The 14261-nt window shown below is 53.1% G+C and overlaps 1 protein-coding gene across 1 annotated transcript in view; it reads left to right on the top strand.

Annotated features, from left to right (window-relative positions):
- The first annotated feature begins 8442 nt into the window (after nucleotides 1-8442).
- The window catches only part of JPH3 (junctophilin 3), a 50094-nt gene continuing 44275 nt past the window's right edge, over nucleotides 8443-14261 (top strand). The window contains exon 1 of the mRNA XM_085071395.1: nucleotides 8443-9497. Coding sequence (XP_084927521.1) covers nucleotides 9116-9497 — 382 coding nt within the window. The 5' untranslated portion in view covers nucleotides 8443-9115. The remainder of the gene's footprint in view (nucleotides 9498-14261) is intronic.

Below are 14261 nucleotides of genomic sequence, written 5' to 3'. Positions count from 1 at the left end.
CTGACAGCCACAGCCGAGCTAATCTGGTTTGCAATTCTCCTGCCTTGATTTCTAAAGGTCTCACTGTTGTAGGGTGACGTCCCTTTATCCCTCACCCTTTCTTTCCCTCCTGGATTATCCCATGTTAATAGGAACCATGGAATACAGTCTGTTATTAACTGCTCCTGAATCCTGCTCGCTGATTCCTTAAGCAGATCTGGAAACCCTGTGAATCTGCCTCGGAGTTTTGTTTGTGCTTTGCTCCTTTTTTTTTCCTCTCTCTTTTTTCCTTTTTTTTTCCCCACTCTTTTTTTCTTTTTTTTTTTCTTTTTTTTTCCCCCCCTTTTTTTTTTCTTTATTTTCTTTTTTTTTTTTTTCTCTTTAAACCCAATGCACGAAATGTCTAGGATAACCTTCTTCTCTGGCTTTTGGGAAACAAAGGAATATCACTTGTTTGGGCAGCCTGGACATGCTATTCCAGATTGAAGTGTGCATCTGTTTAAATCCCTGCAAAACAGGCTGCAAGGAGGAAACCTTGTTTGAAAACCTACATCAAACATGGAATAAATCCTTCCAGAGGTATTTATCTGCCCAGAAGAAAAGATCCTTGAACACTCTTGTGTGACAGCATTTCACAAGAAAAGAATATGAGTAATGTCAACTTTTTTACACTGCTGTCTCTTCTTGCTTCACTGAGAGACATTTCTTCTTTGTTATGAATTATAAATCCCTATTGCTAACAGTCCAAACAATTCTGGGAACTTCTGCCACTGGCTCTCAGAGCCCAGGGAAATAACAGTGTCCTTCCCATTTACAGTGCTCTGAGCACTTCCAAACATTCATTATTCACAGAGGAATTTGTGCATCAGCAGCCCCATTAAACTGAGAGTGGGAGCTCTGCTTTCTAACCAGGTGCCAAAACCCTTGGTTGGGGTTTATTCCTTCCTCCAGGAGCAGATTCCAATCCCAAGGGTCAGAACAGCACCTTTTCCAAAGGGTGACACCAGAGGGGTGAGCTTTCCTCTGTCACCATGGCTGGGTGACAGCAGCCACCTCTGGCACAGCATGGCCTTGCTCCCTGCCTCAGTTTCCCCAGCAGTGATGTCACACATGGGGATTCAGCCCATTGGGAGCTTGGGGAAATAAAAAAATAATAATAAAAAAAAAAAAGGCATTTGGCCAATATTTGCAAATCCCAGCTGCCACAGCCCAGTAGTTCTTATGAATCCCAGAATGGTTTGGGTTAGGAGGGACCTTAAAAATAATCCCATTTTGCCCCTGCCATGGGTAGGGACACCTCCCACTATCCCAGGTTGCTCCAAGCCCTGTCCAACCTGGCCTTGGACACTTCAGGGATGAGGCAGCCACAGCTACAACTTCTCTGGATTATGAGAATTCTCAGAATTTAAAAAAAAAAATTAAAAATCTGATTTCTATAGCTGCTAAGCCAGAAAAAAACCAAGCTCTTTGCAGGAAATACCCCAAATGCCCTCAAAGCAGAAAAATACCCTCCAAGCTGTTGATTTTTTTTACCCTCGTGCAGCTTGAACGTTATCTCAAAGCTGAAGTGGGACAGAGGGAGCAGAAATGGCTTTTATTCCAGGTCTGGCAAATCCTTGGGATGTGATCCTTCCTGGCAGAGCAGGATGAGCCTCACATTAACTCCTCCAACCCTTCCCATGGCTGGGCAGGAGCAGCTTCAGCCCGTGGCAGGGATGGGGATGGAGCCCAGCATGCCAAGCCCTGCTCCAAAGCAGGTTTCTGGTCCTCACATTATGTCAGCATTTCCTGACCAGCCCAGCAGGAGCACGAGGGTGACAGATGTCCCTTAATTATCGGCAGCATTGCCACTCCTCGCTCGCAGACAGAAAATTCTGAGCCTTGAAGTGCAGGCCCTGCTTGGTTTGGTTAAGCCTGGCTACCTCAGGGTTATTTACAGGCAGCTTTCAGCTGGGGGAAATTGGTCCCCTTAGGGTTTCTGCCGTGACAAGGGGGATCCCAGGGCTCCAGACAGGCAAGCAGGGTGGAAAATTTGGGGAGATGAGGGTGGCTGGGGAAGCCACGTCCCTGTAAGTAAGGGGATTTGCCAGCTGGGGTGAGGAGGGGAAAGAAGGGCCACTCCCTGTGGCAGGCTGTGTCTTGCTGGAGATGGATCTGGGCTTTATCAGGAGCTCAACACTCATTTATTGTAGGGTGATGCAGTAAAATAAAAGGGTAAATGAGACATCCTGGGGAGAAATCTCATGGTTTTCCCTTGGTTTTATTTTTCACCTTGCAGGATGAGAAAAAATCTACCTCTGTCCTTCAGCAGACATCAGAGAGGGGTGGAAGGAGGGAGGATGGGATGCCAGCAGTGCAGAGCCATGGCTGCTCCTCTTCTCCTTGCATGATGCTTCCTTCACAGGCCTTTCCATGGGACAGCAGCTTGATTTCACCAAACAGCTGCTGGGTGTGCTCCATGGCACTCAGGAGCTCAAATCTGGTCATCCATCTGTCCCTCCATCCGTCCCTCTGTCCATCCTTCCATCCATCATCAATCCCTCCATCCCATCCATCCCTCCATCCATCCATCCACCCATCCATCCATCCATCCATCCATCCATCCTTCTATCCATCCCTCCTTCCATCCATCCATCCATCCATCCCTCCATCCTTCCATCTTTAAGGAATGACTTTAGCCATCAGAGCACAGGGTTAGATGGGATATTGGGAAGGAATTCTTCCCTGTGATGGTGGTGAGACCAGAGAAGCTGTGGCTGTCCCATCCCTGGCAGTGTCCCAGGCCAGGTTGGACAGGGCTGGGAGCACCCTGGGACAGTGGAAGGTGTCCCTGCTCAGGCAGGGGTGGCACTGGATGGGCTTTAAAGTCCTTTCCAACCCAAACCATTCCATGATTCTATTCCATCCATCAGCCTCCCCTTGGGTGTCCCTTGAGCCAATCCCAGCCCTATTCCTTCTCTCCTGAAAGCACCAGAACATCCATACTCTGAGGAGCTCTCAGCCTTCCTCCCTGTGCTTCCCACACTCCCCTCTCCTTCCTTCAGGCTGCCTGATGGACGCTGGGCAAAACCCAACCCCGGAGGAAAAAAACCCACCTGCTCACCAGGAAAAACCATCCCAACCCATTTCCTGCCGCCAGGAAGGAAACCTTCCCTCCCATGTGCTGGGCTGATCAGGATCAGCCTCTTTGCTGCTGTTTCTGAGCCTCTTGATTTCCACACGGAAACTGGCTCTATTTTTACCCGGCTCAAGCTGATTAGATTGGCAGTAATTGGCAGGATAAACAGACACGTCCTGCGTGCAGCAGGTTAATGCGATACAGGCAGTGACCAGGGGATGCACTCAGTGCAGGGAAGACAATCAAGGTAATTTATTGTCCACATGCCTGCAACATGCCCATTATCCAGCCCCGTCCTTCCTCTCCCTGCAAACCCATTTCCCCTCCGAGGGTTGCTGCACCATGCCAAACGTTTCATCCTTTTCTCTTCGGCTCTTCACAGCCCTGCAGAAAAAAACCCCAAGGACACTCAGGAGTTTTCCTTTCTGGTTAACCCAGGTCCTGGCTTTTCCTGACCTGCGAGATTATTAGCCTTGAAGCAGCCCCGTGTTAAAAAAGAAAAATGCTACTTACAACTCCAAGGCTGACCCCATCCGAGTAATGTAATTTCCCACCGTTTCAATCACTTCCATAAATTCCAATCTTCTGGAAGATTAGCAGCAGTTCTGCTTGCTGGGCTTTAATTGGTTTGGGGGCTGATTTAGCCAGAGACCAAGTGGAGAAGAGAAAACTTGGGGGCAACATGAGGTGATGCTACACTCCAGGAATTCAATTCACTGAGGGAATATTCCTCACATCCTCATCCCTCAGACTCCTCTTTGCCACTCATCACACCACCCTCTCTAATTACCAATTTTTGCCATTACTCCACCCTCTTTTAATTACCCAGCTCAGCGTTTGTGGTTCCATTAATCGTCTAAGAAACCTCCCAGCCTTAAATGCTTCAAATCTGACTTTTTCCCAGTCCTCTGGTGCTTCCAATGGCTCTTCCAAACCCTATCCAAAACCACCACTAACCACCCAGACAGCTCCTTGGCCACCTCCTTTACAATTCTCTCCAGTTATTCGGATCTGCTGGTTTAAAATCACGGAGCTCCATCAGCTGGATGCTCCTGGGCACTCCTGGAACATAGTTCTCTAGCATGTTGTCTTTTTTCCCACCAAATACCAGGACAAATCCCTCACTGAGCATTGCTGCCTTTTCTGTGTTATTGGTAAACCTCCTATTTCTGGGTAGGATCACACCCCTGCTAACATGAAGCTCCTCTGCTTGAAAATCCTGGAAAATATCCTTCTGTCTTTAATTTCCGCAGTGTCTGAGGTTTATTAATTACAACCAGCTTCCCTTTTCTTCCTTTTGTGTGTTTATAGTTTATATGTCAGTCTTGGCGGCTCTTTCCCTTCCTTTTCAAGTGGTGTTGGTTATTTTAACAAAGATTCCTGTCTGTGTTTTGGGTATAATATTCTTAAAGGTTTCTCCCTTTTCAACATCTTTTTCATTTAAAGTCCTCCTTCAGATTGATCTGCCTTGTAATTATTTTCTGATTTGGGAAACAGGACCTTTTAACGTGGCAAGTAAACACAGATTTACATCTATCACTGCTTTAAACTTCATTTGCACATAACAAATCTAATCAAGCCACTGTGCCTGGTACAGTGAGAAATCCACCTTCACCTGCTGGAGTGATGGAATATATGGAATATATGGAATATATGGAATATATGGAATATATGGCTATATGGAGTGGAATATGGAATTCCCTCATGTAGGAGACAATATTTTTTTCCTTTAGGATATTATCTTTCCTCCTCCCCCTCAAATTCTAAGGATATTTTAATACTGGCAGCTCAGGACCTCCAGCATCCATCGCTCAGCCTGAATTCCCCAGCGATCCCAAGGTTTTTATTAGATATTATGGATGTGGCTGCTGAAAGAAGCAGAGTGTGTCGATTCCTGCTGCAGACCCTCCTTGCCTCGTGTTTTATTTCCTGGGATATTGATCCAGAAACACTCTGGATCATTTATTTCCTCATTGTTAATGACTCAGAACCAGACAGTGCTTGGGAGAGGGAGATATCTGCTCCCAGCCATTCCCAGTGGGATGCCAGTCAGGACTGGCAGGTCAAGACCTCCAAGCACGAGTGGAAATCAAATGGAAAGGTTGGTTATAACACAATATTCCAGCCAGGAAAAATCCCTGTCACCCTGAGGCGTTGGGAGCAGGGCTGTGGTGTGTGTTCAGTGGATTTGGTGATCTTGGATGTGATGGAGAGGGAGTTTTTACAGGAGAATAGAGTGACAGGACAGGGGAGGAATGGCTTCAAACTGAAGGAGAGGAGGTTTAGATGGGATATTAGGAAGGAATTCCTGATCAGAATGGGATATTAGGAAGGTGAGGCCCTGGCACAGATTGCCCAGAGAAGCTGTGGCTTCCCATGGAAATGTCCAAGGACAGATTGGACAGGGCTGGGAGCAACGTGGGGTAGTGGAGGTGTCCCTGCCATGGCACAGGGTGGCACTGGATGATCTTTGAGGTGCATTCCAACCCATTCTGGGATCCTGGGGTTCCAGGATTCCATTCAGCAGTCCCCCCTTGTGCCAGTGCTGTTGCCGCAGTTACTCTTCTTCACATCCTGTCACCTCCCAATAGTATTTTTTTGGGGTGAATCTGAACTGTTTCCATCATTCCTCCCCTTTCCATCACCAGCCTGACGTCCCTCTGGCTTGGCTGGCAATGATACTTTTCCCTTTGCTCCCTTTGGAGCTCCACAGCTCCAGTGCAGATGGAAAACACAAACCTCCCACATCCCCTGCCCAGCCTGGTGTCTAACCCCACATTTAGCAGCCTTTTCCCTTTCTTTCCTTGGGAAATGGGTGGTATTTTTAAGATCACTAGGATGTGCTTCCCCTCCAGCATCACCTGGGCATTCCCAGGAGCTGCTGGCAGTTTGGGAGGTCCTGCAAAGCTGCTGCTAATGCCAAAAATCCTTCTCCCCCATGGATCTGACCTTAAACCCTTTAATAACCGAAATATCCCTTTCTGACCGAAGCCTCCACTCCAGCCATGGGGCACCAAGACAGGCTGGGAGTTCCCAGGAAACCTAAATCAGCTGCTGACCAGAAGATTTGTTCATGGCTGCGTTTTTAGAGTGGAATCTGCCCATTCCTCAGACACAAAGGTGCTGTTCCCAAAATAACCCTCATTTCACATCCACCCCGTCCTAACAGTGGATCCCATTCTCCTCTCTTCCCTCAGCAGATTGTCAGGAATTGCTTTTTCAGCAGGTGCCATTAAACTTGCTGCTCTTTTAAACACCTATTTTATGAGGAGCAGCATCCCACATCGGTCACAGGGGTGACACACCTGCACAGGTGTTCACCTCAGGTCCCACCAAATCCCCCCAAACGAATTTCTGGCCAATAATTAATTGACTAATTAACATGTAAAACGACCATAACTGTCTAGAACTACCGAGAAAGCAACAGAAGGGGACTGGAATTTCTTTTGCTCCCTGCCAAAATTTTTATATGCATTTAGGCAGCTTCAGTTTTGGTGTTTCTCTTGGAAAGTTTGGGGGTTTCCACCCAAATTCTCTCTCCATGAAAAAAAAAATAAAAATAGGAGTTCGCAGCTGCCAAAAAAAATGCAGTACCTGAAGTGTGGGATTTTTAGGGAAAGAAACAATAAAACCCTCCAATATATAATGAGCACAGTTCCTGCACTCACAAAAGACTCGGCGTAGTTTGAAAAGACATTTTCTACTGGAAAGAAATGCTTCAGTGGGAAAATTTCCACCCACTCCAGTTGCATCTCTTCCCTCCAGCTCCGAGAGAGAGAGAGAGAGAGAGAGAGAGAGAGGGGAAGGTTTTCTTCCAGAGGAGGGTGGTGATGTGTTTCCATGGATGGACACGAAAATGCATCGAGAGAGAGAGAGAGAGAGAGAGAGGAAAAAAAAACAACTGAGTGGGAAGACACAGCCTGCAAGTTCCCAGTGGGTGGGCATGAGGCAGGTACTGAGCCCAAGCAGCCCTTCCAGAGGGGCTGCACAGCCTAAATCCCACAGCTTCCCATCACCAGCAGTTACACACGTTGGTTTTTCCCTTGGAGTCCTGGCCAGGCTGCCTCTGGCTCCAAATCACCACTCCAGTAACGCTGCTGGTGGTGATGGTGATGGCAGGAGGCAAATCCAAGATTTTGGGGAAGAGCTGAGTTTTTCCTCCATCGCCCAGGTTTTGCTTTATAAGCGCTTGTGAGCATCTTTTTAGTGATTCTCCAGCAGAGCTGCCCGTTTAACAGTGCTGTATGAATTCCCCGGTGTATTAACACAAACATACCGATATTTGCGGGCACAGGACCCGCACAGGACCCGCACAGGACCCGCACAGGACCCGCACACGCATCCCCGGTGCCGCAAAGGTTCGGCACGTTCGGATCCGGGGGCATGCCAAGCAGGACCCCGAGTGCTCCAGAGGCACACCGCGAGCTGCCGCCGCCGCCCGGGGAGGATTCCAACACCTCCAGCAATCCTGGGGAGACAAAAACCCACCCCGATATCTGCGGATCGGAGCGCTGAGGGCCTCCCGAAGGATGGGGAGGACCCCGCTGGGATGCGCTGTGCTGGAGGGAGGGGAGCCGCAGCCCGGCTGGATGGGGAGCCAGCCCGGAGCGCTGCCGTAAATCCCGAGCGCTGCCATCCAGCCCGGAGCGGAGCGACAGCGCGGCCTTTTCATGAATAAATAATCTGTGTTGCAGTTGCGGCGTGCCGGACCCGGCACGGAGCACAGCCTGCCCGGAGACTCGGCGCTGGCGGCGTTCGGCCCGTTCCCGCTGGCCATTCCCGCTGTCCATCCCGCTGTCCATCCCGCTGTCCATCCCGCTGTCCTCCCACCCACCTGCCCACGGGGACCCCCGCTCCGGAGGGGGATGTCAGCCCCCGTCCGCCCCTCGGGAGCCGTGGGCGAGCGGCGGCGGGGCGGGGGAGAGCCGGAGGGATAAATAAACCCGCGGGAGCATCCCGGGAGGCTGCGGGGGGCTGCGGCCCTGCTGGGCTGCGAGGAGAAGGAAGGCGACGCAGTTCCTGTCTCTTTAAATCCACCCCGAGCCCGGCGCCGGCAGCCGAGGCAGAGCAGAAAGCCCGAGCTCCCGCTCATTAATAAGCGGGATTTATCCCCGTAGGGAGCCGGCGAGGAACGGGGGGGAGGCGGCGGGGCTCGCCCAGGCCCCCCGAGCAGCCCGCAGCCCCCGGGCCCGGCGTGCGGGCTGGCCGGAGCATCCCCGGGCCGGGATGCGGGCTCGGCCGGGCGCGGTTTGCTGAGGTTTGCGGAGCGGAGCGGAGCGGCGCGGGGGAGGCGCGGGAGGGGCGCGGGGCGCGGGGCGTGCGCGGTGCGGGAGCGGCCGGGAGCCGTGCGGGAGGGCGGCGGAGGAGGCACCGCATTGCTGCTGCTGCCGCTGCTGCTGCCGAGCCCCGCGATGCCGCCGCGCCCGCCGCTGCCCCCGGCCCTGCGCCCCAGCCAGCCCGGCCGGCGGCGGGGGGCTCCGCGGGGGCTCTGAGCATCCTCCCCCCGGGGCTGCCCAGCGCTCGCTTTTTTCCCTTTTTTTTTTTTTTTTTTCCCCCTTTTCCCTTCTCTTGGCATTTGGCCTCTTTTTTTTTTTTTTTTCTTTTTTTTTTTTTTTTTTCCTCCTTTTCCCCCACCCCCGTTCCCTGCCTTGGATGGTTTTTAGGTGGAGTCGTTTGCACCAAAACCCAATAGCTGCTGCTGTTCTTGCTGCTATTTTTTTTTTTTTTTTTTTTTAATGATCCTGTTTCCACAGCAGGGGAAGAGAGAACTGATCCTCAACATACTCCCAGAGAATGAATAATCACAAGAAACTGGCTTAAGCAGCTCCCTGGATCTGGTGCATGATTTCGATTGAGTTCGATTTGAATTAATTTTTTTATTTTTATTTCTCTTTTTTCCCCAAGTCATCGTTCGCATTTTATTTCCTGCATTTCTTCCTTTTCTCTCTCTCCCTTTTTTTTTTTTTTTTTTTTTTTTTTTTTTCACCTTTTGGGAGATTTGCAAACCGAATTACATGCATGTCCAGTGGGGGAAGGTTTAATTTTGACGATGGAGGGTCGTACTGTGGAGGCTGGGAGGACGGAAAGGCTCATGGCCATGGAATCTGTACCGGCCCGAAGGGTCAAGGTGAATATTCGGGCTCCTGGAGTCACGGCTTTGAGGTGCTGGGGGTCTACACTTGGCCCAGTGGCAACACTTACCAGGGCACCTGGGCGCAGGGCAAGCGCCATGGCATTGGCATGGAGAGCAAAGGGAAGTGGGTGTACAAAGGAGAGTGGACCCATGGATTTAAGGGACGGTACGGGGTCCGGGAATGCACTGGAAACGGGGCCAAGTACGAAGGCACCTGGAGCAATGGATTACAGGATGGCTACGGGACAGAGACCTACTCGGATGGAGGTAGGTGATGCATTGATCCCTTCCTGGCTGGGGCAGGGGGGGTGGAGGAGGGGGTGGAAAGCTCCTGGAGGGGTTTGGGTTGGAGTTTGGGACCTGCTGGCTTGGATCGAGGGATGCTCCCACCCCGCAGGAGATGAGGAACCAGCCCAGCGTGGCGTCAGCCCAGCTCTTTGCCACAGGTAGCCCCATATGTTCCGTGGGGTCTCTGGGCACCGAGTTCTCCCTCCCTCCCCTCCTCACGCAGGTTTTTGGGGTGTGGAACGGGCTGTGCTGGCAGAGGGATGCCCAGCCCTGGCCCAGAGGGGTCGGAGGATGGGGTGGGCCAGGCCTTTGGGAGGCAACCCAAGTTGCACATGGGATTGGCAGTTCTGACTGCACCACTGGAACCTGTAGGATTTGCATGGGAACAACGCGGGGCAGGATGGAGGCAAGAGAGTGTGGGGGATGATCCGGGGTGGATGGGGCTGCTCCGGTGCTCCCAGCCAGGGCTGGGGGGCTCTGCACCTCCTCCAGCCCCTCCAAAGGCAGCCCCACGCTCAATAATACCGGGGAAAAGACTTTAATTCAGACAAGAGTCTTACATTCCTAGTTTACGGCTTAATGCTTAGCGTAGGGGCTCAGAGGGATCACCAGAGCTCTTCTCTGCCGTCAACACGGCTTAACGAGACGCTGAGGGGAGACTGGGATTAGAGAAAAAACAAGAAAACCCAATTGGAGCGATCAAACCCAAAAAAATTGCTGGGCTAACAAGCTTTAGGGCTGAACTGGGAGAAACAGCTGGTGCTGTGCTGTAAGTGGCTGTATCATCCTCTCCCCTGGGTTGTGGCTACTTCCACAGTCAGAATTGCCACCATAATCCGAGGCAGGCCTACCTGCCAGCAGCCAGGGGCACTGGGCTCCGCTGGCCCCTTGTTTTCCTGGGAATCGTGGCCTCCTAAAGCAGCCTCCCGGGTTATTTTTAGGACGTTATGGTTTTCCATACGGCCGCGGCGAGGAAATTGCAGCGTCGGGGAGCTCCATCCATCGCAGCCTTCCCGAAAGGTGCTGCAAGACCTCGCTCTGGAAAAGCCAGTTGGCTGCTTTGTGCTTGCACGGGGAGGGGAGGTTAAACCTCACCTGCAGCTGCTTTTTTTTCGGTGCTCTCGCAGGGACAGGTGGAACCGCCTCGGGATTTTTGATGAGAATTTCGTGCCGGTGGTTTTCTCTCAAAGGAAAAAAGGGAGATGCAACCTTTTGTTTCAGCCGCCTGGGAGGATGCTGGGGACTGGGCTGGGATGTGCCGGGTGTGTGTTTGGAAGCCATGGAGAAATCCCAGCAGCCCTCCAGCCGAGAATAAAGCTTGGGCAGGGAATCATCGCGCTCTCCCACGTCCAAGGCGGGCAGGAGGGGCTGCGGGGGGGATTTTGCCTGCTCCCAACGTGGGTGCTGTCTCCTCCTGGCACCCAGCCCCTGCCTGGGAGGTTTGAGGGAGGACAGACACAAGTCTGGACTAACTACAGGTCTCCGAGGGCTGGGTGTTGCAGGGCTGGCCCTGTCCCCATCCACGCACGTGCCCCCGCCCCGCCGCGCTCCCCACCCTCTGCAGCGCAGCGTTTTTTAGGGAAACCTGGGCAGCATCCCCACGCCGGGGTGGCTTAGCAGCAGTTTTGGCGTTTTCTGAGAACCTACCAGAAGCACGGGGCTTTTCCTTCCATCTTGTCAGGCCGGCGCAGCTCGCCGCTGCTCGGGGACCCAAAGCGATGTCGCGATTTCGGGAGAAGGGAAGAGGATCGGTGCTGGGAAAGGGCAGGGTCTGTGGCAAAATGGTCCCCATGGGACTCTGCAAACCTTCCGAGGAGGAAGGGATGCTGTGCTGGGGAGGTGCAGAGTGATGATAACTGTGGCTGCTCCTCCACACCAGCTTCCCCCACCTCAGCTGGGCCAGAGCCACCTCAAAGGCCACTTTCACCAGCTCAGCTCCCAGCACCCAGGGGCCACATCCCTCTCCCAGCTGCCTAGCTCCATTCTGGGTGGAAAACACCAAAGTTGGGCGTCTCCAGCCTTTTGGCCACCCAGCCTTGCTGAACTTTGTGTGTTTGGGTCCCAGAGGCCGCTGTGCTGGGAGCGGTGGCACCGGGGAGGCAACTGTTGGGAAGGATGTTTCTCATTAATTCATTCCACTTATTACCTCCAGCAAACTGAAATATCCAAGAATCCTCGCCCCAGCATCTGTCACTTGCCACCCACAGATAAATATTCATCCCTTGCACATCGTTTTATTTTAGCTCCCCAGCCCTGGCTAGGGGATGGGGCCCTAAATGCGCAGCGAGGCTCGGGGAGAATCCATGGATTCACTCCAGTTTTCCCATTCCCGGCCCAACAGCCGGGAAGGGCACACCAGTGCCGTGTTGGGGAGGGATGTTGGTGTGCCTGCTGGGCACGCCGGGTGGCAGGGATGGCACACGGTGGCCCTGGGGCTCCCGCCAGCCCCGCAGCCCGCAGGCAGCGCTGCCCCCACGCGCAGCTTGCCGAGCTGCTCGCACCTCCCACGCCGCACACGCCGTGCTCCCCACGCCTGTCCCCCCACGCCGCCGAGCCCCCCACGCCCTTCCCACGCGCTCCCTGACCCCCAGAGAGAGCAAACGCTGCTCCCCCAGCCCGGGGGATTGGTGTCCATCAACACGGAGCCCTAACCAGCCAAGGGAGCCATGCCATCCTCCCAGGAGCCCACGCGTTGCTGAGCATCCCTGGCGCGGCTGACACGCGGCCTGTGCCCTGTCCTGGTGTCCCTATGGTGTCCCTCAGACCTCCCCAGCACTGCTGGTAGATCCTCATCCTCCTGCCCAAAGCCCCCTCCAGAGCACCCTGATATTACATAAACCAGCCTCCCAGGGATGGCTTCGGTAGGATGTTGGAGTTGAAGCTGGTCTGATTCACCCCAGCTCTGGAGAGGGAGCAGGGATTGCTCCCTTGTTTTGGGTGAAAGGAGCTGCATCCGCCTGGATGAGCACCGTGTGAGGCTGTGGGAGCTGCAGCAGAGGGCTGGAGACCTCTTCCCAGCAGGTCTGGAGCTCAGGAGACATCCCAGCTGGTTCCTGCCTTGGACACTTTGGGGATGCTCTGGGATTTCACCCCTGGGACAGCTGGAGTTGTAGCTACAGAATTCCTATGGGATCCTCTGCGCTGGGTTTGGGTTGAGCTGCTGGAACCATGGCTGTGGGGCTGGACGAGACGGATGAAGGAAGCCCCAAATCTGGTTTTGCCCTTTCCATCCCTGGCAGTGCCATTTTCCTCCTCCTTCCATCTCTTCCCAGCCGAACATCTGGGATCCAAAACCAGGCAGGGGCTGTGGGATGGGATCAGCCCCATCCCAGTGCCCAGCATCCCTGAGGGAATGGGCCAGGCTGGAGGTGCCTGCTGTGAACCAGGCTCATCCTGCTCTCCTGGATATCCTGGATGCTCCTAAATCCATATTTCTCGGGAGGGTTACCCCGAAAGGGCCGGGCAGTAGCATGGTGGTGTTCATCTTGTGTAATCTCCGTGCCCACTCACCTCAAATGAATCATCCTTTGATAGGTGAGGGAAATATAATTAGTGTTTGCATTGTTAGCACTGGCTGAGTAGGCAAGTGGGTTTTCTTGGCCCGGGCTGGGAAATATTCCTGCCACGGGGAGAGGGAAGGGAGCTGCCAGGGTGGGGCTGTCCTGCTCCGTGTCCCACTTTCCCAGCCCTGCAGTGGCACTGGTGACACCTCTCCCAGCAGGTGCACCAGGAGCTACCGACCAAATGGCTTGGGAGTGGTTGAGGGAGGGAAAAACAGGGAATATTTCCCCAAAGGACAGAGTAAAGGGCTGCTCTGGGGGGATGGAGCTGTGTGGGACTTGCCTGGCTGGGAAGGAGCTGCACCTCCTCACCTGAGTTTAGCCATGGTTTGGGACGAAGCACCAGCCAGGAGGGCTGCAATGAGATCTCTTTAAGGTCCTTCCAGCCCAAACCATTCCCAGATTCCACAGTGCCACCATGGCACCTTGTGCCTTTCCCCACCCCAGCCTTCCCCTGGGCTCCTGCACGGGGAACCGAGGAGAGAGGGCAAATTTCCATGAGGATCTATTCATAGCACGGATGTCAGAATTACCTTAAAAGTACCAGCTCTTGCCTTGTTTTGCTGCCGGGAAGGAATTGTTGATGCACTTTAAACAGTGGGCGGAAACAAGCAAATACAAGAGCGCCCTGATCCTCGATCCTCCCGTTCCTGCAGCGCCCAGAGCTGGTCCTAAAAACCCCTCAGAACCTGAGAATTCATTTTAAAAATGAAGGATTTTGGTGCTGGAGCATCTTGCTGTCTGGGCTGGGTCTGGAAGCTGCTTGCAGTAGTTCCAGGAGAGCAAAACCAGAGACATCAGGAGCTGCCGAGCACAGAAAAATGAATCAAAATACTAAATGAAGGTTCTGACCAGGCTCATTAAAAATAAATGCTATGAACTCATGGTAATTACTTCTCTCACTGGAACAGGCTGCTTAGTTTCAGGTACAGCTCAGGACAGAGGAAGAAGGATTTTGACCCCGGAGAAAAGAACATGAGACAGAAATTGCCAGACAGGCCTCAGAGCCTCACTCCATCTTTCCAAATTTTTTTTTTTTTTTTTTGCAGGGTGTGATTCTCCAGGGAATGGTGCCAAACCCCAAATCCTGGGCACCCCCTGCACCCCCTGTCCCTGCCCCACCCCAGAGGGTGCCCTCAGTCCTGCAGCTCAGCATTCATGCCATTTCACCGGGGTGGGTTTC

Source organism: Lichenostomus cassidix, chromosome 11 (genome assembly GCF_008360975.1).
Source record: "Lichenostomus cassidix isolate B80296 chromosome 11, HeHo_3.0, whole genome shotgun sequence".
Taxonomy (NCBI): Eukaryota; Metazoa; Chordata; class Aves; order Passeriformes; family Meliphagidae; genus Lichenostomus; species Lichenostomus cassidix.
Note: the sequence above shows the minus strand (reverse complement) of the source record. Positions and strands in the feature narration are given on the sequence as shown.